General features: G+C 46.3%; 1 protein-coding gene across 8 annotated transcripts in view; it reads right to left on the reverse strand.

Moving 5' to 3' along the window:
- The window catches only part of SH3KBP1 (SH3 domain containing kinase binding protein 1), a 336,102-nt gene that overhangs the window by 240,740 nt on the left and 70,577 nt on the right, over positions 1-24,785 (reverse strand). Inside the window, exon 1 of one of the 8 annotated variants that reach the window (XM_045472244.1) lies at positions 7,444-7,517. The exons of the other annotated variants lie outside the window; for them this stretch is intronic. Coding sequence (XP_045328200.1) covers positions 7,444-7,506 — 63 coding nt within the window. The 5' untranslated portion in view covers positions 7,507-7,517. Of the gene's footprint in view, positions 1-7,443; positions 7,518-24,785 lie in introns of those variants that run through there. 8 annotated transcript variants of the gene reach the window in all.

Raw genomic sequence — 24,785 nt, forward strand, 5'->3', positions numbered from 1 at the left:
ACGCATCCTCCTTCGTAAGATGGAAATGCCACCTTCCACCTCACAGGGTATACATGCTGTTTCAACATAATAATGGAGGAGAAAGGGTTCTGTACACTGTGAAGCACCAGGCACATGTGAATGGTGTTGTCACTCCAGGATACCAAGTGTCCAGCTTTCCCGGTGAAAGCACATTCAGGGTTTCCATGGGTCTTCACTAGCACACTCTGACTACCCTGAGTCACACGTCACAGCAGTGATGTTTAATAAACAGTGACACCGAAAAACAGAGACTGCTTTTTTTTACACTACATGTTCCTTGGCCTAAGTTGTGAGGCAGCAGAACTTAGCGAACAAATGACAAAATCTGAAGTCAGACTCTTAAGAAAGAATCCCAGCACCACCTCTTAATAGGTGGGTGACATCAGGAAGTGATGTGGCTTCTCTGTGCCCTCTGTTTCCTCACCTGTCTATCCAAACCCCAACATTTCAGAGGGAACTATTTTTAAGTTTTTATTTAAATTCCAGTTAGTTACCATACAGTGTAATATTAGTTTCAAGTGTACAATAAGTGATTCAACAATTCCATGCATCACCTAGTGCCATCACAGGTGCCCTCCTTAATCCCCAACACCTATTTCACCCATCCCCCCACCCACCTCCCCTCTGGTCACCATCAGTTTGTTCTCTGTAGTTAAGAGTCTGTTTCTTGCTTTGCCTCTCTTTTCCCCCCTTGATCATTTGTTTTGTTTCTTAAATTCCACAGAGGAGGGAAATCATATGGTATTTGTCTTTCTCTGACTATTTCGCTTAGCATAATACTCTCTAGCTCCACCCATGTCATTGCAAATGGCAAGATTTCATTCTTTATGGCTAATAGTCCAGTGTGTGTGTGTGTGCGCGCGCGTGCACACACACACACACACACACACACACACACATCTTTATCCATTCATCAGTCGATGGACATTTGAGCTGTTTCCATAATGTGGCTATTGTAGATAATGCTGCTATAAATATAGAGGTGGCATGTATCCCTTTGCATTAGTAGTTTTGCATTCTTTGGGTAAATACCCAGTAGTGCGATTGCTGAATGATAGGGTGGTTCTATTTTTAACTTTTTGAGGAACCGCCATACTGTTTTCCAGAGCGGCTGCACCAGTTTGCATTCCCACCAACAGTGCAAGAGGGTTCCGCTTTCTCCACATCCTCGCCAGCATCTGTTGTTTCTTGTGTTGTTGGTTTTACTGTTCTGAAAGGTGTGTGGTGATATTGTAGTTTTGACTTGTATTTCCCTGATCATCAGTGATGTTGAGCATCTTTTCACGTGTCTGCTGACCATCTGTGTGTCTTCTTTGGAAAAATGTCTATTTGTGTCTTCTCAGAGTGAACTAATTTATCATTGGAACCAGGACACTTCAGAGTGAAAGAGGGGGCTACCACCGTCAATGCTAGGACAGGAGGCATACACCAGAACTGTCCCGTGGCCAACAGGGACATGAGGTCACCCTGAAGGATATTAACAGTACCCACCTCACAGCTTTGTTTTGATGACTAACTAGGATGAAAGGAACAAAGTATACAGTACACACCATTACGTCCTACCTACGAATTCTTCTTCTGCCCTTCTATTCATTAACCAAGTGCTTAGTGCCGTGGCCTGACGCTGGGCACCAAGAAAGGAGTCAGACACACCCACTCCCTGTCCCCAGCAGGATGGCCCCTCCTGTTCCACAGTGTGTTTGTTACAGTCCCAGGACTTTTCTTCCATACACACAGTCACAACAAATGCAGAATGAAACACAAGCCCACGGTGAACACTATAGGTCCAAAATGCCAGGAAACACACACCAAATGTGTGAGAGTTCAAAGTCTCCCACACAAAAATGAACAATAAATAAGAGCTTATCTAATCAACAAAGACAAAAGGATTTATTATTATCCCAGAGTCCCTGATTCAAGGAAGCGATTGCAGTTTGCCTAAAAGCTACCAATGCATCTCACAGATTAATAAAACTTTGTAACAGCACGTAATGTTTAGAAGCACATTACAGTATCCACTCCCTTTCATTTCTAGCACATGCCATTACAAAGAATTGTGTAGAGTTTGTCCACCAAGACAACCTTACGGAACCCTTAGATTATGAAAGCAAAGTTAATCTAGCTTGCTTTTGTATTGAGATACATTTATGTCTTTTGCCAAGAAAAAGTTTGATTCAGTATGCTAAGAATTTCCTCTAAAAGTCAATACTCACGGTGAGAGGTGAATGTTCCTTATTTTACACAAAAGTGCATTGACTTCTAGGGGCTTGGGACTCTAATCACAAGTTCCCTACCCCCCCCCCACCCCATTTCAGTAAAATTGGTCTCGATTACTACCACCGTAAATCCCCACACCCGAGGGTTTCCATAGCCACTGTGGGGCCCTGCCCCTTCCTCCTCCTCCTTGTTCACATTTTACCAGGCACATCCTTAGCCTCCTTCTGTGTCCATTTCGGACGGTCCCTACAGAAGTCTGGTTCCACTCCTTCAGTAGTTGTTAGACCTAAAATACCAGTTAGGCCCTGTCATGGGAAGCACAAAACATGGGACTCTAAAAAGAGAGATTCTATCAAGTAAGCCGTATGTGCATAATTCAGAACTGAGGGCACATCCCTTTCTGTAGTACTCCATGCCTGCCTTGATTCAAAGAAGCTTATATCAATGGCGGTGGGTTTTGTTTGTTTGTTTGTTTGTTTTTGAGAGAGGAAGAGTGAGTGGGGAGGGGCGGAGAGAGAGAGGGAAAGAGAGAACCCCAAGCAGGCTCTGCAGTGCCAGCACAGAGCCCAATGTGGGGCCTGAATTAGTCATGAGATCGGGACCTGAGCAGAAATCAAGAGTCAAATGTTTAACCAGCTACCCCGGCGCCCCAATGGCGTGTGTTTTGATCTGGTGCTTTTTACCCAGATGGGTTCAGTTTGTGAAAATTCAACAAACTGGTGTCTCATGTGCATTTTATATGTGTAGGCTACACTAGGATAAACGTTTTTAAAAGTAGCTTACATCATGTAAACCTCTGCCTAAAGTAAGCATGTACATATCACCAACACTAGCGCAAGCTATCTTCAAACCATGGGTTGCCGCCAATTAGTGGGCCACACGATCAATTTAGAAGGTCCGAACTAGCACTTTATTGTGTTAACAACACTTGAAGTATAGCCTCCTAATATTTTTTTTAAGTGCACAATAAAGTACCGCTAACTCTAGGCCCAACGTTGTACAGTAGATCTGTTGAACATATTCATTCTGCGCGACTGACGCATTCTACCCGTTGATCAGCAACTCCCCATTCCCCGTCGCCCAGCCGCCGGCAACCAAGAGGTGGAACCAACCTAAATGGCCACTGATGGATGAATGGATAAAGAAACTGTGGCATGTACATACAATGGAATATTTTTTGGCTTTGAAAAGGAACAGAATCCTGCCATGTGCTGACGAGCATTTTTAAAGTGGAATGGAGAATATACAAAAGCATCATACACAGTGAAGGCAACTACTATTTCAGTTAACTTATTGCCATTACAAGTATGGACACATATGTACACTAAGATGGCAGATGTTTTCACTGAAGAACATGGTAAAAAAAAAAAAAAAAGAAAGAAAGAAAGAGAAGAAAAAAGAAAGCCTCCAAGAAACACTGGGTACACCAACAAATAATACACGGATTTGGAAGCCAGAGAGATCTAGGTTCTGATCCTAGTTCCTTACAACCTACCTAACCTCTGTGAGCCTCACTGCACCATCTCTAAAATGCAGGCAATGTCATCTTCTCCCTGGACTTGGTATAAGGTGTCAATAGGCTGGCAAACAGCCAACCACAGGACACTAATTAGACACTGCCCCCCCCCCCCCACCGCAACCATTTCTGTGGTGCCCTGGCCTGGGCTCTTTACCTGTAGGAAGGATGTTTAAAGGAAATGTGCAAAGGGGGCGGGACAAAGGTTGACCCTCCATGACATGACCCCTTTGAGCCCCTCGGGAGAACAAAAGTGTGAACATTTGAGAGCAACAGGGCAGGGAGAAGCTATTGGTCGGCACACTGGGTGATAAACCATCCAGCTTTGGATTCTGACCAGAGGGAAAACCACTTTCCAAGATAGGAGGGTTTTCCCATTATTCTTGGCAGGAGGTGGGGAAAGGCAGAAGGGGAGGAAGGCCTCCGTAAAGAAATAAGTATTTGTTTTAAGCAAATCACTTTGAAGACAGGTGGTTTTCATTTTGAGAACAAAAATGATGCTTAAAACAGAGGGTGACTCCAGATAGCAGCCACCAGCTTGCCAGGAGCGGGAAATGGGGCCTCGAGGTCTGGAGTGCTCCCAAAGTGCCAGAGCAGTGATGGAGGCAGAGGGGCAGGGGGCGGGGGCGGGGGGGGAGGTCCGGCACAGATAAGATGGGACCATCTTTATCAGCTTGCGGGCACAAACTACTCAGCAGTCACTCACGATATTAATCATCTAAAACCTCTATTCATTTAAGAAACAGTTGTTGAACATGAGCACATAATTGTGTTGAGAACTGAATTAGGGGCTTCGGGATACAGTGGAATAACAAAGACAAGGCCTCTGCCAGCATGGGGGCCAACATTCCAGTGGGGAACACATCAAGTGCCAAGTAAATCAATGACTTGTAAATCAACCAGGGATTTATAGCCTGTGATACAAGTGCTCTGCAAGAAATAGATATGGTGATGTGTCAGGAAGGGAGAAAGGAAACTTAAGATGGAGGAAGTCCCTTAAGATAAGATGGCCCAGGGTTGGGGGGGGGGGTGCCTGGGTGGCTCAGTTGGTTAAGTGTCCGACTCTTTATTTTGGCTCAGGTCATGATCTCAGGGTTCATGAGATTGAGCCCCACGATGGGCTCCATGCCGACAGCACAGAGCCTGCTTGGGATTCTGTCTCTCCCTCTCTCTTTGCCCCACCCCCACTCTGTCTGTCTCTCTCTCTCAAAATAAATAAATAAACATTTTTTTTTTAAAAGATAAGATGGGGTTGGCTAGATGGCTCAGTCAGTTAAGCGTCCGGCTTCACCTCAGGTCATGATCTCACAGTCTGTGAGTCGAGCCCCACGTCAGGCTCTGTGCTGACAGCTCAGAGCCTGGACCCTGCTTTGGATTCTGTGTCTCCCTCTCTCTCTGCCCTCTCCCACTCCTGTCTCTGTCTCTCAAAAATAAATAAACATTAAAAAAAATTTCAAAAGGTAAGATGGCACAGGGCCTTCTCCAAGTAACATCTTAAAGATGAGCAAGCCTGGGCCCGGCGGCAGGAGAGGCCCCGGCGGGGGCTGGGGCAGCCAGGGCACTGGTGTGGTGGAAGGTAGTGGCCAAGTGCGAGGGTGATGGCAATGAAGCTGGAGAGGGAGGCGTGTGCCAGGCTACACAAGGCACAGCCGGGCATGGGGAAGAAAGTGGATTTCAATGAAGACCCACAGAGAGCTACTGAAGGCTGGAACACTGTGATACAGGATTTTGATGCTGGTTAAGATAAGAAGTACTCTTTTATCTTCGCCCATGAAACAAAGTGTACAGATGATACGATGTCTCCAAAAACACTGATAAAAGTTAGCCCTGCGTTAGAGCTCGTGGACAGTTGCTGAGGAGGCTTGCCAGCTAGAGGCGAACAATTTTAGCCTAAATAGGAGACGAAATACAAGGAATTCAAGTACAGAAAGGGGTGGGAGAACTTGTGACTGACAAGAAAACACTCTTATTAGCAATTAACTCACAGTTAGCAAATATAAAGCACATGGTAAAGCTAATTTAACAAGACAGGCTCTAGAAAGTCCCCAAAACAGGGGCACCTGGGTGGCTCAGTTGGTTAAGTGTCCGACTTCGGCTGAGGGCATGATCTCGCAGTTTGTGAGTTCGAGCCCCATGTCGGGCTCTGTGCCGACAGCTCGGAGCCTGGAGCCTGCTTTGGATTCTGTGTCTCCCTCTATCTGCTCCTCCCCCGCTCATGCTCGCTCTCTCTCTCTCTCTCTCTCAGAAATAAAGAAACTTTAAACAAAAAACAAAAAGAAAAGTCCCCAACACACACACATAAGGGTGGAAGGCAATTGGGAACGGACCGATGTGCTCGCAGCTTGCCTAAATCCATGAACAGGTTCACTGAAATAACCAGATGGAGTGTCACCATGACAGTGTCCTACGCCTACTCCTGAATCAGAAATCAGACGAACTGCTAAGCAGCTTTCTTCGAGATTTGAGTTTTCTGTTTCTTCTCCCTTGTACCAGCTGAATATAGGTATTCATAACTTGGAAACTCAAAGCTGAACGGGAAATGGCTCTTCTGAATTATCACTGTCCCCCCAGGATTCATCACACGGCCTCCTGACTTGGGTCCCCCGTCCCCATGATCCTGAACTCCAATGGATCTCTGAGACACAGCATGACCCACTCACACCTTCTCCCCGAGACCTCCTTGTTCTAGGGGGTCCCCTGGACCAGGCTAAAAGGGCAACCTCTAGGGCTCTGGTCTTGAGCAAGGCTGACGCCAAGATCAAATTTATGACACCAAGCGAGAGAATGTGGGAGGCCACGAAGGCTGCCCCGAAAGAAGCCAGGAGAGCAACACGGGTGGCACGCCCCACAGCCCAGCACACTGCTCGCACGGATGGTACAATATCCCACTAAGGAAGGAGAAGGGGTACGAAGGGCAAAAACAAACCACTTAGCAAGTGCCCACCAAGCGCTGGCTACTTTCACATCCATTACTTCCAACCACCCCGCGACGCCGCGAAGTGCGGTGATAGCGCTTTGCAGATGGGAAGAGTATCTGCTGGCAGCCCAAAGCTCCAGTTAGCAGAGGGAGGATCTGAGCTTTGCCTGCCACCTCGACTGGCATCTAGCAACAAACTGTGCTCTGAACAGATCTCAAGCTGACTTTCCGTCCGGCCTTCGATCTCACTCTTCTCTCCTTCCCACCACGGGGAAGCTGCATTCCACACCTGGCTTTATCCCAGGCTTGCAAACCTGCCAGCTGCCTCAGAAACGTTACCTGCTCCCCGCCCTTGATAGGGAAACTTACCTGATGAAAGGGATGTCTGCGGGGCAGGGGCGCGGGGAGGCTTGGCTGGCTGGGGTGTCCCCTGGACAAAACTCTGCAATCACAGTCGGGAGAAGGGAAGAGCCCTCACACCAGAGGACAGGGCTGTCCAAAATCTTTGTAGATAACACTACTAAAGGGGATCAGCCAAAAGCCACTTCTGTCACAGGAGCGCCCCAAGAAAGACATTCCCTTCTGCCACAAACAAGAAAACTGTGACGCAGATCTGAGCGGGAAAACAGTGTTGCTCACCATCTCTCTGGAAGGACTGAGCTGGGACCAAATTCCCCATCATGCCTCCCTCCCGGCCTAAGAAGTAGCGGGGCACCAGGCTCCAAAAGATGCAGGCATAATAGCAATCAAACCAGATGTACGTCCTACTTACAGTCTCAGACGCGTCTGCAGCACCCGGGGCTTTGGCTGCAGAAAGCTCCATTCTGTGGAGCATCAAGTGGTGATTTCGGGCTGACTGCGTCTGAACTCTGGGCAGGAATATGCTCCGTGCTCGCCGAGAACTGCGAGTCTCTCTGATTCACTTGGCAGCAGAATTATTCTAAGCATCCTGTCCCGTACCCAACCCGCCTGCCCCTCCCACTACACATTCACGCTGGGTGGTGGTTTTTTTTTGTTTTTTTTTAATTCTCTGCACTAATTTCTGTCACAAATCAAGGGAAACTCATTTTTCAAAATTAACCCAATCTCTGGCGCTTCAGAGCGTGGAACCTTTATGACTGAGGAGGAGGAAGAGGAAGAAGTTGTAACATCGGAGAGAAGAGAGTGGGAGAGCCGCAAAGTCTGCAGTAACAGCAAAATGGAGATTATTCGAGACAGCTGAAACACTCCACCCAGCCTCCAGGAGGGGACATGCACGGGAAACAAAGGGCATATGGTGTTTGCTTTCTTCAACATCCGTTCTCACCATTAAAGAGCTGCGCCAGCAAACGCTCATTACTTACATGAGGGCAAACCTCACTCCAAAACAGACTTGAAAATACAGCTCATAATCAAATAAGTTACTTGCAAAGCAGAGGCCTACCTTGAATTTTTTTTATTACATCTAAAGCAAAATTTATTAAAGTGCAAGTAACTGGCAGAATGTCTACTGGGCTTAGTGAAGCGTGAATTATACTTGAAACAAAGTCAATTTTTGTCAATTTCAAGTTCACAGAGTAACTCAAATACTGACACATTCAGGACAGGATTTCATTTTTTCCCCCAAGGAGAGATTCTAAGGGGCTAACCTAATAACCAGATAAGAATGATTTCCCTACTATTTACTACTAGTCATGTATTCAAACATTTCTATCCTAAAGCAAACAGGTTTTTCTAATGAGGCTTAAATCATTTACTTCCCACATAAGTTAATGTTACCACCATTTCCACTATCACCCACACTATGACACTGTCCAAAGGTCAACTCCAGTGCACCGCCTGACCAAATCTGCACGACCTCCCGAAGTGGTGAGATCTGAATTGAGGACGCTTTTCACAGACATAAAGCTAGGGGCAGCTTCAAACACGGTACTAACCAGCTGAGGCGGCTCCCTTCCTCCTCCCCCCGAAGAGCCAACTATTGGCCACAGGTACCCACCCATCCCCCATCAAGCCCACTCCCCGGCTCCAGAGGGCAGACTAATTAACTCTAAGCCAATCATTGGTTCCGGGTGGGCAACAGGAGCTAAGTTCACCCAATCAGACTGCAGGAAAGGACTCCTCCTACATGACCGCCCTGAACAAGGAAGCAGAGGGCCCCACAGCCAGTGGATGCCATCCTACGTCTGCCTGACAACCACGAAGAAACCAGCCCTTGGGTGAAGCTTCTGGCAGCACGACCCATGGAGGAGCGACAGGAAGAACACAGGTCTCCGATGTCCCCCTGAGCAGGTGACACACTACCCTTGGGGTCCATCCGACCTGTAGCCTGAAAATTATGTGAGATAACATATATCACTGCTGATAGGAACAGGCTGAGCAATACCTAGGAAGCCAAGAGCAAGAGTCTGTAATCTGGCAAAGAGACCCCTTGAAGTTAATAATACACTCACAGAAGACATTCCCTTCAACGCTAAAGAAAAAGGAGAAATTACAAAGAAGAGTGGTTGACTGCCGAGGGCTGGGCTTGGAAGTGGGGAGTAACAGCACAGGGGCACAAGGTCTCTTTGGGGCGGGAAGGACATGTTCAAAAATTAGATCATGGTGATAATTACACAACCCTAAATATGCTGAAAGCCACTGAACGAGGCACAAGTGGATGAACTGTACAGTATGCAAGTTAGATCTCAGTGAAGCTATTTTTGAAATAAGCTACATGGGAGCAGATGCTCATTCAGAAGTCACCTGTTAAACTCTGCCTCCATCCACATCTGACAGCAACATGCCTCTGCTTAAAATGGCTCCTTTGGGGGCGCCTGGGTGGCGCAGTCGGTTGGGCGTCCGACTTCAGCCAGGTCACGATCTCGCGGTCCGTGAGTTCGAGCCCCGCGTCGGGCTCTGGGCTGATGGCTCAGAGCCTGGAGCCTGTTTCCGATTCTGTGTCTCCCTCTCTCTCTGCCCCTCCGCCGTTCATGCTCTGTCTCTCTCTGTCCCAAAAATAAATAAACGTTGAAAAAAAAAATGGCTCCTTTGATGCTTCCTGATCACCTCTGGGGTCCAAATTCCTTACAGAGGTGCACAGTGCCTCTCACGTCCCAACTTCACTCCACCCCAACCCCCGCCTCTACTTCCCATTTTACTCACTGGCAAGGCTTTCTTCCAGATATTTATCAAACCGCTTCCCCTGCAGGCCTCAGTTGATACATCCTCGGTCACTCTCACCATCCTCTTCACCTGATCTATCCCTTCCTCCCCTGCCCCAGCCTCTAAGCTTCCCCTCCCTTTGGGCTCCTTTGGCATACAAAGTGCACACCAGAGAGGGTTAGAAAAGTGCTTCTGGGTCTGTCTCGACCACCAGGCTATGCCCTAGAGCCTTGCCTTTTGCAACAGAGAGGGTTTGAGCAGACAAAAGCAAAGCGCTCAGTGTGGTCAGCGCTATAGGGTTTCTTTCAGGGTTCCATTTACACGGTGTGGGTGCCTGTGTCCCTTGCCAGGCCTGAAGTCACCGTAGGAAGCCAGGTGTGGGTGAGAGCCAGGTCCCTTGGAATCTGTCTCTAGTTCTCCCACGCTCAACTTTTTTTTTTCTCATCATGGCGTTTCCCTTATTATTTTTTTAACCTTTAGACAAGGTAAGGAGCTGGCGTAAAGAATATTACAAATGCAACAAGAATGGGAAACACTTGGTTTTGAAGAAAGGGACTTTTAAAAAGGGACACAATAGACTGAGGAACACTGGATGATCATCTCCACCTGTGTCTTATCTTCCTACATGATCTCAGGGGAAAAGATTACTAAGATTTAAGAAATGTTAAAAATCCAGTTGCTGGGGGCGCCTGGGTGGCTCAGTCGGTTAAGCGTCTGACTTCAGCTCAGGTCATGATCTCGCAGTCCGTGAGTTCAAACCCCGCGTCGGGCCCTGTGCTGACAGCTCGGAGCCTGGAGCCTGCTTCAGATTCTGTGTCTCCCTCTCTCTCTGCCCCTCCTCCGCTCATGCTCTGTCTCTCTCTCTCACTCTCAAAAATGAATGTTAAAAAAAATTTTTTTTTAAATTCAGTTGCTGGAGTGTTTCAGTTATCAAAAAAAAAAAGAAAAAGTCATACCGGAAAGGGGTGACCCACAGAACCCCACTGTGGAATTGGTGCTTCATTACAACAAAGACATCACCCAGCCCTCTCCCTAGCTTGTCCGGCCCGGCTCTCCGAACACCACGAGCAATGAAACCCCAAACCCAGGAGCAGAGGAAAGTGCTGAAATAACACTTTAAATCGTCGCGATGGTAATTTCAACTCCTACCTCATAATCATGGCTCCTCTTTTCCATATTTGGGCCCTAGCTCCCCTGGACGCACTCTGGGAACCTCCACAGACATTATCTAATGCTGAGCAGGTCAGCAAACTAACCATTAAGCCCTCTCTCTTCTCCGCACTCTCTGATTTCAGCCAGTCTGGACACAATCATAAAGAACTGGGCAATTCCCTTCCAAGGGGAATGGCTGTCAAGATTTCTCCTGTAGTTTAGGTCAAACAGGAAGCTCTTAGGATGTCACAGAGTTTGTCAATCTGATTCCTACAGTAAAGTTTTCAAAGCTGTCATTACCCTCCCCCTCACCCCGGCCAAAAAAAGACAAAGCTGACAGATTTATTATCAAACCACTTCATTAGCTAACCACCCCCCCCACCCCCCCCCCCCCCCCCCCGCCATATCTTCGTAACATCAGCCCTGGTAACATCAGCCCTGGGGACTCCCATTCATTCCATTTGGGGTGGGCTGGGAATCTATGTTGTCCAAACTCCCTCAGGTGATTCAGATGAGCAGCACAGCCTTGACACGGAGGGCTGAGGCGAAAAAGGCTAGCTACATCTTTGCTACTAAAAGTACCGTCCCCCGGGAGCTTGTTAGACCACAATCTCAGTCTCCCTACACCCGCCAGCCCCCAGCCCAGACCCCCTGAATCCGAATCTGCATTTTTTTTTAATTTTTTTTTCAACGTTTTTATTTATTTTTGGGACAGAGAGAGACAGAGCATGAACGGGGGAGGGGAAGAGAGAGAGGGAGACACAGAATCGGAAACAGGCTCCAGGCTCTGAGCCATCAGCCCAGAGCCCGACGCGGGGCTCGAACTCACGGACCGCGAGATCGTGACCTGGCTGAAGTCGGACGCCCAACCGACTGCGCCACCCAGGCGCCCCCCGAATCTGCATTTTAACAAGATCTGCCCACATACACCCCGCCCTCAGCCTGGGACTCCTGGGCAATGTTAAAGTTTGAGGAGCCTGGGCTTCAGAATCTCCTAGGTTGTGTTTTGTTTCACCTTCACAAGAGGGAGAAGAAGCAGTGGGAGGTCAGCGTCAGAATTCACATTCCACAATTTTTCAGTATCTTCCTGATGAACAACAGGGCCAAATCCCGCTCGCTCCCTCCCCACCCTCCCAGAAACTATGAGTAGTCAGATTAAATGTAAAGAGAGTCAAAGACTAGACATGGCCTGTTTTTTCAATTAAAGCAATGCATTTTTCCATTTGTGCTGGCAGCATCGACACTTGCATTACTGCGCATGCTTAAAGCTACCGGCCACATTCGACTCGCGGACTATCAAAGCAGCAGAACCTGCAGTCTCCGATATTAAAGTGCTTTACATGGAACCAAAGCATTCCAGGATAAATAATTCTTGGAACTAATGAGAACTACTAATTGCATCCAGTCTTAAAAATCAATATACTTCAAGAAACTTTTTAAAAATTTATATGCTTATTTCCCTTCTTCAAGTAACATCATACGGCATTCACAGGAAGTGGTGGTTCCAATTGAACGTGGCTGCATGTTAAAAAAAAAAATCTCTGTGGCTGCATATCAAAAAAAAAAAAAAAAATCTCACAGAGCCTAACACCCAGCTCAGCGAAGATTCCCAGCAAGTTCTCAGAACCTGATAGATATGGGTACCCCTCATGCTAATCACGGTTTGCTTTGTTGTTGCTGTTTTAATGTAGCCAAGGCCACCCAGATATCCTGTACCCTAGTATAATCAGGAGTGAAAGAGCACTTGAACTCTGGAGTTAAATGGCCCCATAGGCTCAAATCCAGGTCTGGCACTGATTAGCTGTGCTCCTCTGGGCTAACGGTTACTTAACGTCTCTGGTCCATGGGAAGTGCTGTACAAAAGTTTGCTGTTTTGCTCATCCAGCATGTCATACCACATGAATGGTACAGATAATAGAACTATGCACACAGTGGGTGCTCAGTTATTATAACTGGTCAGAGAAAACTCCACCCTGATTACATTTCCTTTAACGACTGTTTCATTACTGAACACCAGCAACCTTTTCATGTGTCAAGAGAGGTGCTCGTGGGAAAGTTCTTTCCTTTCCTCTAATGGCAAAAACCAGAAACCAAACGATATCGTCACCCTCTTCATCCAGCGCGAAGTTCTCTCTCTCCAATCATGTACTTGTTAAGGTTTAGTTTTATTATGACTTATTTATTCTCAAACAATAAGCATTATTATAGAAAAAAACAAAAAGCATTTGAGCAGGTGAGAGTTGCCGTCTTTGTACATAACAGTAGACTGATACCAGTTATGTAACGGTTACTGAGATCACAAATGTTGATTTCCAGAATGTTCTCAGTAGACGAGTGCCAGACAATATTGCCTTCATGGTATTATTATTATTATTATTATTATTATTATATAGTTACATATGTAGTAGACAGCAGAGGGAATTGGGAGGTTTAACTATTTGCCCATTTTCATCTGTTTTGAAGCGCTCATAACAAATGACCAAATGATATAGATGGTTCGCCACGTATTTATTGAATCCATTTCCCTACGCAGTTTCGCCAGCCAATGCTTTAACATCAACTGACTTAGCATAAGAATGAAGCAACTGTATCCAGTCTGCCTTCATCACTGTCTCTATTTTTGAAGAATACCCATCCTTTCAGGTCTTACACATCTTTCCGGTCCATCACACACAGACTACTGGCGTTCCAACACCAAGGTTGACCTTTAACAGATCTGCAGTCTTCCTCTCTGGGCCTCAGTTTTTCCATCTGTGACATAGGAATAATCACTCCCTGGGGTGGGGGATGGGGGTAAGGATTAGTGGAGTTAATGCACATTCTCTACAACTGCGAAGAGGAGTAAATAATACACTTTTACTGGATAAATAACGAGGCCTTGACTCACAACAGCAAATTCATGTTCCTTTTCACTCTGTGCCAGGTCCTGAAGTGGTTACAAGAAAGGTTATTATAGACTCTCCTTGCCCCCCAAAATGAGGGGAAAGAAGAGTAATTTCTGTTTGTGTTTAAAGAGAAGAAGAATGTGAACAGGAGAGAACCCACCCACTAATTCCTCCCTAGGTTAGCCCTGACAGTGACACAGCTGCAGGGGTTGCTCTCACCAGCAACATTCCCATAACACTGTTACCTTCCAGAGCGCTAATATACTGAGGGGCTCCAAGCTTGTCCATGCCTCAGGGCCTTTGCACTTGCTGTTCTCTACTTAAATGGCACCTAGTAATGGCAGGAGCTTTCTAATCATTCAGGCGTGAGCTGCAATTTCACCTCCCCCAAGAGGCCTTTTCTGATGACTCTAGGTGAAACAGCCTACACGCTCCACCAGTCAGTCACTCTATCCTTTTCCCCTCCTATATTTCTTTGTTGCATATTTCACTCTCTGTAATTATTTTTTTTTTTTTGCTTGTCTGCAGTTATGCTCTCTCTCCTCTGTTAGAATGTACACTCTCTAAGAGTACAGACCTTGTTAAGTCCATTCCTAAAATGGCCCATGGCACATAAAGGACACTCAGTGGACTGAGGCAGGTAATGTACGGGTATATAGTTTGATAGTTCAGCAGCTGTGTCGTATCTGTGTTAGGTTCTGATGACTGTTTTGTCTCTTCAGAATGCTTTTTCTTGCCTTTTGGCATGTCTTGTGATTTGGGACCAAAAGCCAGACTTTTTGTATAGGGCAGTGGACACTGAGGCAAATGAGACCTCAGTGTGGGGATTTATGTTAAGCTAGCCAGAAGTTGGGCCATGTTGAGGTCGGTGGTTCCTACAGACATGAGAAACTTCAAATTCCTCTAGTGATCTTTTTTGTCCCCCCTCTTGGCTCTGGGGCTTCCCTTTGTGCTGCTGCCCAGAAAGAGCCTGTCTCCTGCAGTTCTCCCTGCTACAATCCACTGTTGTTATTCCCGGAGGCTTGTTAGTGTGCTGTGGGGGTGGGGTGGAGGGGTTGCGAATATTCTAAGCCCCCATCTTTGGAGTGCACTGCAGACCTGTGTCTGGTGTTAGCCTTCACAAGCGCTTCTGCCTCTCCTCCAAGAATAGAGCTCCCCCTCTCCCTTCCCCCAGCTGCAGTGGGCATCCCCCAGCGTTCTCAGTCTACAGCCTTGTGGCCCTTCTCCCTGAAGATTAAGACTTTTTTGAGGTGAGGTGGGGGGCTGGCCTGGATGGAATTCCTTTCCCCCAGCTGCAATGGTATTTCACTGGTGCTCTCACACCCCACCCTTCCCCTGCAGACTAAGCCTTTTGTTCCTTAAAGGAGAAAAGTCTGAGTGGGTCTCTCAGTGGTCCCGAGCCAGCACCTGCAACCCGCTCCCTGAGTTTTCTTCAGTTTGTCCCCAGTCTTCCCTGCGAGAGCAAGGTGGGATTCCTGGAGGAAAAGCCTGCAAAACAATAGGCCACCTTCCCACTCCTCTGCTGCCCCCAGGAGCTTCACACTCTCAAGCTAGTCTGCACTCAACCTCCGGCAGTTTGTCAAATTTTTAGCTTGATCTTTCTACCTACTTCCGTAGTGTCTGGTGGCTTCTGCCTCTGGGAAGTAAATGCTCAGGCCTCAGGTCTCGGAAAGTGCTCCTTCTCTCCAGATTTTTAAATGGCTATTTGCTCTGCAGACTCAGTTCTCTAGTCAATTTCCAATCTGTCCAGATTTTTCCTCGTAAGCGTGGGAGACACATCTCTGCAGCTCTCTACATCTCTGAGCTGAAACTAGAAGTCCATTTATTGATTTTTTTCAAAGCATCAGAAGTATGACAAAATGGGAACATTTGATAAAATAGGTGGTGGGTAGGGAGATGTTTATATTTTCATGCTCTTCTATATTTTACTAGTTCAGTAACATTTCAAAATACAAAATCAACATGTGGGTGGCCATGGTGGAAAATGGTTCTATAATATAAATAGACTGAGATGCGTACACAGCACTTGATTCTTGTTCAATAATTTACAGAGATCACCTGAATTAAAAAAAAAAAAAACAACAACAACAGTGTTTGTGGCAACACTTCCAAAACTGTTCTGGAAAAAAAAAATAATAAATCACCCCAGTACACCACGGATTTTCAGTGTTGAAGCAGTGAAAGAAGAAACTCAAGTAGAAGAATTAATGTCCTCAAAGAGAACAATTTGTTTGTGCGGGTTTATAAATCCAAGTATATGACAATATTACACGTTAATCGATTCACTGTCCTTTAAACTGATATCCAACCATTATTATTAACATTCATGGAAGCGTGAGGTCATTGATGCACGCACCGACAGACCACAGGTCATTCGGCAGCACCTTTTTACTTCTTAAATAATAATTCACTGTCTTAAATAATGGCAAATAAATTCCATGCTACAAAACAAATGAACCATTAATGACTCCAAAACTTCAGATTAATCTTAAGGATGGTACATTAAATTCAATTAAACCAGATGAATATTTAACATGTTCCTTCTCTGTACTTAAGACCATTCTAACCCCTCTGGGGAAAAAAAAATGGGCAGACCTGGATAACTTACTGGTATCTGCCATCACCACAGACACAGCGATGGGTTACAGGGCTGAGAGGAACTTGCGTGAGCACGTGGTCTGAGAATGGCAGATGCATGCCCCAGGCCAACACTGGCCCTACAGTGAGTTTCATTAGCAAAGAGAGTGACGTTGGATTATCTGTATGCTCTAACATTCACATGTACATTTCAATTAAAAGGAAGAAAGAATACAGTTTTTAGTAAAGGGGATGGATCTGCATTTGGCTTTCGTTACAACAAATGAAGACAAGCCTAAATTTGTAACGGGAATGAAATGGGATGGCCCCACCAATGATGAACCTGTAGCTTTAATTATCACGTGTGGCTCTGGGAGACGCAACCCCAGGTGGAAGTGCAATCGGGGTGACCAGTCAGACAGCTAAATAGCACACTTCCCCCGCCTCAGAATCGCCACTTGTCAATGCTGCTATGTTGTTTCAAGGGCTGTTTACAAATCAGCTACCTCCCTGCACTGCACCAGGCCTGAAATTAGATTTCATATCCAGCTGGAGGGCCGGGGACTGCATTCAGCTTCAAGTTGGCAGCACCTTAGACCTGACTGTCATCTTAAAATATCTGTTAATGGAAACCATTCAAACTCAAGTTTTTAAATAAAAGGAAGAGCAAAATTGAATAAAAAATATCAGAGGCTAAAAAAGAAGTAAGGTGTGTGGATTTTTTAACCACCAATGACAGGAGAAGCTCTCACTATAATTACATGGATTATATGTACCGAGACATCATCTGTCATGTGATATTTTGAACCAAATAACAGAGCGGTCCGTGAGAAAAATATATATCAATAAGCACAAAGAAGCGATTTCTCAATACGTGAAACCACACAAACCTGACGTGCTCCATATTCAAATGTGGACCCAAGTTCGTATCATGTGCCACCAGAGCCCAAAGTCATAATTACTCATTTAACACAGAACAGCTGAAACTACGTTCATATGGCAGATGTATTTTTTAATAGGTTGGCAATTATTGCGGTTTCAAGATTTGAAGAGAAAAAGGTTGTGCACACACTCATGATTTTGCAGCTGAGAGAAACAGTTAAAGACTGAACTATGAATATAAGGCAAGCTGTTACACAGCAGTTACAGAATGACAGCAGTAAACCTGATTCCTTTTCCGTCTGCAGCCCTGAAGGCCCCAGTATTACGGTGTGACTACAGTCTTAGCAGTTTTAACTCGATAACACTATGGGTTTAAACAGTTATCATGTACCTTTTGCCCATAATCTGCCAACCTATTGATTTGGATGTCGTTTCTTTACCGTGAGCCGTATGTGGTCAGAAAGCAAGCCCCGTGTGACCGAAGGCTTGAGTATCTGCCGTCACATTGCAGACGACGAGATACTGTCGAAACACACACAGCCTTCCTAAGAAGATATTCGCATTTTAACACTTAAGTCAATGCCAATTGTGGTTTATTATAATCATGACTAAAATATGCATCTATAGTAAATATTTCAAAGGCAATTTTAATCTATTTTTTCTCCCACAATGTGCAAAAACAGTCCCTTTTTGGTTTTCAGCTGGGCCTGCTCTACTGCTACGAGCTATATCTCCCATCTCGACCATGGCCTCATTTTACAGCCAGGAAAATGACATCCCTGCCGAGGAGCTGTGCTGCTTCCTCAGAAGAGAAAGGTTCCGTGTGAGAGGACAGCGCAGCCGGGGGGTCCCCACACGGCCCCGGAAGTGAGCAGGGCCCGAGCGTCCCCCCCCCCCCCGCCATGGCTGCCCCAGGCCTTCGAGGAGAGCCCAGTTCCCGTGGCCCCTCCTTCGAGGCCTCCAGCTGGGACCACCAGCCTCAAGAAAGCCAGGGCAGGCCGTGGACAGCCGTGGACAGCCGTGGACAGCCCCTCCGCTTACAAATGAGGCAAGCCCACTGTTTTCCACCCAGACTCCCAGACACAGGGTATGGACTTCGTTGGTTTTCTGGAAAAAGACCTGGTGGTCCCAGAGGAAGTATGACAACAAATGAAATGCTCTTTCCCTCGTGACAAGATAAACAGGCAGCAAAGAGCTAAAATGGGCTGACCTCAAGCACCTCATTCCACAAATAGCCAAACGTGTATGTGTGTGTGGCTTTTGTGTTCATGCCTGTTATTACCACACACTGGAGACATTCACATTTTTACCTTCACTCTCCCTGAACTCCCCTCAAGATCTCTTGTCTAATCCTCCTCAGTGGCAGACAGATGGTGAGATTTGCCCCTGAGCTGGGGGCAGGCAGGGCGGGGGGAGCGGGAGGGAATACAGAATTTCAAATCCCCTTGTGAGCTAAGAAACTAAAGGGAAACAAAATGTCTCCTGGGCAGCCTTGGAGGTGTGCTGCCCACCTGTCCCTTCAGGACAGAACCGGTGGCTTCAGGCTCTGCCCTAGCTTGTGTTCCCGCCTGGGTGGCACTCCTCCTGGACAGCCCTCTCCAGGCACTGCCAGGAACGGGGGAGGGCGGGGGTGAGGCCGGCCCACACTGGGCAGACCTCCGCCCGGCAGTGTGTGCTCACAAGCTCCTTGTCAGGCTGGCTGGGAACGCAGCCTGAGGCTCCCCCTGCCCCTCTCCCCACCCCTTCATCTCCCAAGGGTGTTATCTCCCCTCCACAAATAAACCTCCTACACTCCTACCTCCATCTCAGCTCCCCCTGCCCCCAGCACCCAACCGACAAACACCATACCTCTGTACTTTTCCAGTCTCTCAGAGTAGCTCAATACTTAATGTTCATAGTTAGCATTCGTTGACCGATGAATATGCATCAAACACGACTCTGATCTGCCCTATACTCGTGATCTCACGCATCCTCGCAAGTACGCTAGCAAAGAGGTACACTGCTGTTGTTGCTATTCCCATGCTTCATACGAGGAAACAAATAGATACCTAGAGGGATTAAACGACTTCCCAGGGTCTCGGAGCTAATAAACCGAGACTCACTCTTCTAGGATCGTGGGGCACTACTGCTCCCGGCCAAAGCCCGACCGAGTCCCGAGTCCCAGAAAGCAGATCCTGGGTCTGCAGCCGCCACCCTGCACTCCACACACCTCAGTAAAGTCGTGCCGAGTGCAAGTGACCTGACCAGGTTCACAGGTCACAGCAGAAAGAATGAAATTTCTTGGTAGAAAGGCAAGGGCACAGCAGGTTTTCTTGCAGCGCACAGTGTATACATCATGGGGAGGGAGGAAGGGCAGCCTTTCGATATCACCATGCTACAGATGTTTTTGCATATGTTTTTCTACCTTCACCCTAACAAAGAACTCTAATGATACCTTAAGTGAAAACAACATTTCAAAAATGTCATCAAGCAAAAGTTGAATGGATGAGTTGAAAATCTAAAAAGTTTAGCTGGCTATCATAGGACCTGATCACCTATGAAAACTTTTATTCCAAAAATTACCGTTTTGATGTCAAATGACTACCATTTATTTCATTTCATATTCTTTTAAGCTTTTATTTTAATTCCAGTTGACACAGGGCTACATTAGTCTCATGTGTACAACACAGTGATTCATCACTTCCATACATCACCCGGTGCTCATCACAAGTGGACTCCTTAATCCCCATCACCTATTTCACCCATCCCCCCACCCACCTCCCCTCTGGTCACCATCAGTTTGTTCTCTATAGCTAAGAGTCCATTGGGGCATCTGGGTGGCTCAGTCAATTAAGAGTGTGACTCTTAGTTTTTGGCTCAGGTCATGATCTGACATTTCATAGGTCCGAGTCCCACATCAGGCTCCAAGCTGACAGCACAGAGCCTGCTTGGGATTCTCTCTCTCTCTCCCCTTCCTCCACTCTCGCATGTGCACATGCATGCTGTCTCTCAAAATAAAATAAAATAAATAAATAAACTTAAAAAAGAGTCCATTTCATATTCTTCAATAAAGTTCGGAAAATGGGACATATTCCTTAAGGATTTCTCGAATAAAGAAGATTTCATGCAATGCATCAAATTTACTCTGTGCTATCTACTTGGAACATGTGGCTTCCTGGTTTTGGAGACACTAACCATTTTTTCATGTCAGAATGTATCAGTCTGAAGAATGTGTACATTTGGCAGGTGTATGAACCTAATTTTTAAAATCCTAATCCTTACAATGTGGTTTAAGACCTTCAATAATACTGATCAGCTAGGGGCACCTGGGTTAAGTGACTGACTCTTGAATTCGGCTCAGGTCATGGTCTCAGGGTCATGAGATCGAGCGCCATGTTGGGCTCCACACTGGGCATGGAGCCTGCTTAAGATTCTCTCTCTCTTTCTACTGCTTCTCTTCTCCCTCCCTCTCTCACTCTCTAAAAAAGAAATAAAAATTTAACTTTAAAAAATGATCAGATAAAATACCTTAGAGATATTCTGTACTTAAGTGCATGAACATAATATAAGAGTATTATAATTTTTGGTTAATAGTAGCAATTTGGGGTGCCTGGGTGGCTCCATTGGTTAAGCATTTGACTCTTGGTTTAGGCTGATCTCACAGTTCGTGGATTCAAACCCCACATCAGGCTTTGCACTGACAGTAAAGAGCCGGCTTGGGATTCATTCTCATTCTCTCTCTCTCTCTCTCTCTCTCTCTCTCTCCCTCCCTCCCTCCCTCTCAAAAATAATTTTAAAAAGCTTTAAAAAAAGAATAGTAGCAATTCTCATTTGCATGCCCATACCTGGACTAATTCTGGAAAGGGAAAAAGCCCTCTTACCAGGTATTCATCATTACTGACAATAATACTAATGTGTAGCTGGACTCTACTTACATTATTATTTATTCATCCTTCTGTTCTCAGAGTTTCCCAGTATCTGGCACATGATAAAATAACTGTAGCTCTTATAAAAACTCTACCAGGATATTAGTACCATCTCCTTTCACAGATGAAGAGCTGCTTCAGGAAGGGGAGGAAACTTCTGAGGCTGCACAGCTGGTGGGCCGTGGGCAGGGATCACTCCCCCTCCTGAAACATCTTCCCCGCTTTGAACATTCACTTGCCTGGCTATTTTCCTCCCCTTTTGGCCATTCCCCGTCAGTCTCAACGCTGGGATGCCCGGGGCTCTTCTCTCCTCTGGCCACACTGCCCCTCCAGGTGATCTCATTTCACCAAATGAGATTCCCAAATTCCTATCTGTAGCCTGGACCTGGCATTTGAACTCCAGACCCACATCCTTAATAAGCTCCCGGTGCTCAGCAAAAAAAGATAGGGTCATCCCTCCCTCCTCTCTCTCACCACACAACCAGTCTGATCAGCAAATCCCAGGGGTGCCACCTTCAGAAACATCCAGAATACGATCAGTAAATCCTGGTGGTGCTACCCTCAGAAATGTCCAGAATCTGACTGCTTCTCCCTGTTCCCATTACCAACCTTCTGGTCTCCCCTGGTTTCCTGCATTGGCCTCTGACCTCTGCTCCTTGCTTCCGCCCTTGCCCCTAGTGATCTGTTCTCCACAGGGCAGCCAAAAGAAACCAGTGAGAGCATCCCTGGTCACATCACTACACTGTTCAGAGCTCCCCCGATTACTTCCCATCTCGCCCAGAACCCCAAATCTTATAGTAGCCCTACTCCATCTGGAGCCCTGTGAACCTCCACGCCCATCTCCGGATGCCCTCACCTGTGCCCTCCAGCACACTGGCCTTTGTTCTTTTTCTAGCACACCGGGGACTTTGCACATGCTGTTGCCTCTGCCTGAGAGGCTCCTTCCTCCAGATCCCCACAGGGCTCTCTTCCTCACTGCCTCAAGTCTTGACTTAAAGGTCACCTTTTCAGTAAGGCCTTTGCTGGCCTCCCTATCATCAATTGCAATCCAGCCCCCAACATTCATATCCCCTTCCCCTGCTTTTTTCTCCCTCCAACATACTATAACTTATTTATTACGCTTATGGCTTACCGTCTGTCTACCCCACTAGGACGTAAGTTCCCTGACAGCAGGGATTTTTGTCTGACTTACTCACCCACGTATTCCCTAGTGCTTAGAACACAGTCAACACTCAATAAACATTTGATGGATGCACGAGGGAAGCTCAGAGAGCTTAATTAACTTCCCCCAAAGTTGTAGGGCTCAGCTCTGACTCTAAACCACTGCTCTGAGTCACCAGTTGGTGATAAAATAAAGATCCTTGATCAGTGCACACTCAGATATCTACAGATCTGATAAAAATTCAAACCAAATTACACAGAAAGAGATCAATTTCCCTAGCTCGCTGGGTACTTTCGTTAATCTCACATTCACTTGGAAGACAAGAAGAATTTAAAAAACAGCAACGTAGAAAAAGTAATACGTGCCCGGGAGCCACTTCAATCACAAGAAGCTGAAGGATGAATGTACCTTAATCCCTGAGGAAAAGTAAACAAGTCGGATCAAAACATTTCTCAATTTTAAGAAAATTTTTTCAAATGTTAGAAATAAAGAAACAAAATCTCCCATTAACATTTCAGCATTTTTCTCCCTATACACCGGGTTTGGCAGTTTATACATCATACTGCATAGACAATTCCACAGCCGGCTTTTTTCTCTCATAGCATCTGTATTTTCTATACTACTGTATACGTTATTAGGGGCCCTAAGGTTAAGGTTATGCAGTAATTGGTCAGCAGGCAATGAAGTCTCAGCTGGTAAAAAGAAAAACAAAGAATACGAACATTGACTAAACACGGACGCCTAAGACCGCCGTCCAGCGTGCCATCTTCCAATCGACTGCCGGCTCCACCACTGACCCTGGCCCGCGTGCATTCCCTACAGGCCAGAAGAATCAGTTCCTCTGGAAAGCCTCAGGCGAAACTGCTTCTGGAAGTCAGAACCTAAGACCACGGTGTATTTAAGTGGCCACTACCACCACCATCCAAAGAGCAAGGGTCAGGTACCCAGTGCCGTCAATAACCACAAGGGTAGAGAAACAAGCAACAAAGATAGTACTCATTCAACAAATATGGATAAGCACTGCTGTGCACCAGGCACCGAGGACATAATGCTACACAGAGGCCATGGAACCTCAGTCCAAAAGGGAAGAGAGCCATTTGTCAAACAGCCACAAAAACAGACTTAAAATTCTAAGAGTGACAAGTGCTACTGAGGACAGAAATATGGCACTACAAAGGCCTGTAGAAAATGGGTATTTGTGGGGGAGCTGGGTGGCTCAGTTGGTTGGGCATCTGACTTTGGCTCAGGTTATGACCTCATGGTTCATGGGTTTGAGCCCCATATCAGGCTCTCTGTTGTCAGCACAGTGCCTGCTTCTGATCCTCTGTCCCCCTCTCTCTTTGCTCCTACCCAGCTTGCACTCTGTCTCTCGAAAGAAAGAAAGGAAAGAAAGAAAGAAAGAAAGAAAGAAAGAAAGAAAGAAAGAAAGAAAGAAAGAAAGAAAGAAAATGGTATTTGTAAGAGTCAGGAGGTCAAAGAAGGTTTCCCTGGGAAAGCATGAAGCAAGCTCTGGGGCTGTGAAGGCATGAGGGGTTGCAAGGGTATGAAGTGGGATACGAGGCTGGAAAAAGAGATGGGGGTCACAGCACAGAGAACCTTGCAAGCTGACCACATTCAATGTGTATTTATATATTCTGAGGGGGGGGGAGACAGAGCTCAAGCGGGGGATGGGCAGAAAGAAGGAGAGAGAGAATCTCAAGCAGGCTCCACGCTGTCAGCACAAAGCCCACTGCAGGGCTCGAACTCACCAACTATGAGATCGTGACCTGAGCCAAAACAAGAGTCAGAGGCTTAACCGACTGAGCCACCCAAGCACCTCGATCAGTTTTTTCTTTAATGTTCTCTTGGTGTGATATCTAATAACTCCTCACCTAGGTCTAGGTCTTGAAGATCTTCTCATGTTTAATTCTAAAACTTTTATAGTTATATGTTTTACATTTAAATCCCTGATCCGTTCGGAGATAAAATTGTTTATAAGGTGTAAGACTGAGGTTGAGTTTCCTTCCCCCCAACCCACCTCTGGATGTTCAGTTGCTCTGTCTGGCACCATTTGTTGAAAAGGTTATACTTCCTCCACTGAACTGCTTGTGCTTTTTTATCAAAAATCAGTAGGACATATTTGTGTGAGACTGTTTTTGGGTTCTCTCTCCAGTTTCACTGACCTATGTATGTATCTCTGCACCAGCACCACACTGTCTTAATTACTAGAGCTATTATGGTAAGTCATAACAGTCATAAAAGTCCTACTTTGCTCTCCTTTTTCAAAATTGTTTTAACTCTGTGTGTGTGTGTGTGTGTGTGTGTGTGTGAGAGAGAGAGAGAGAGAGAGAGAGAGAGAGAGTAAGCACACATGTGCAGGAGTGGGGAGAGGCAGAGAGAGAGAGAGAGACAGAGACAGGGAGAGAGGGAGAGAGAGAGAGAGAGAGAG

This window comes from Leopardus geoffroyi, chromosome X (assembly GCF_018350155.1).
Source record: "Leopardus geoffroyi isolate Oge1 chromosome X, O.geoffroyi_Oge1_pat1.0, whole genome shotgun sequence".
NCBI lineage: Eukaryota > Metazoa > Chordata > Mammalia > Carnivora > Felidae > Leopardus > Leopardus geoffroyi.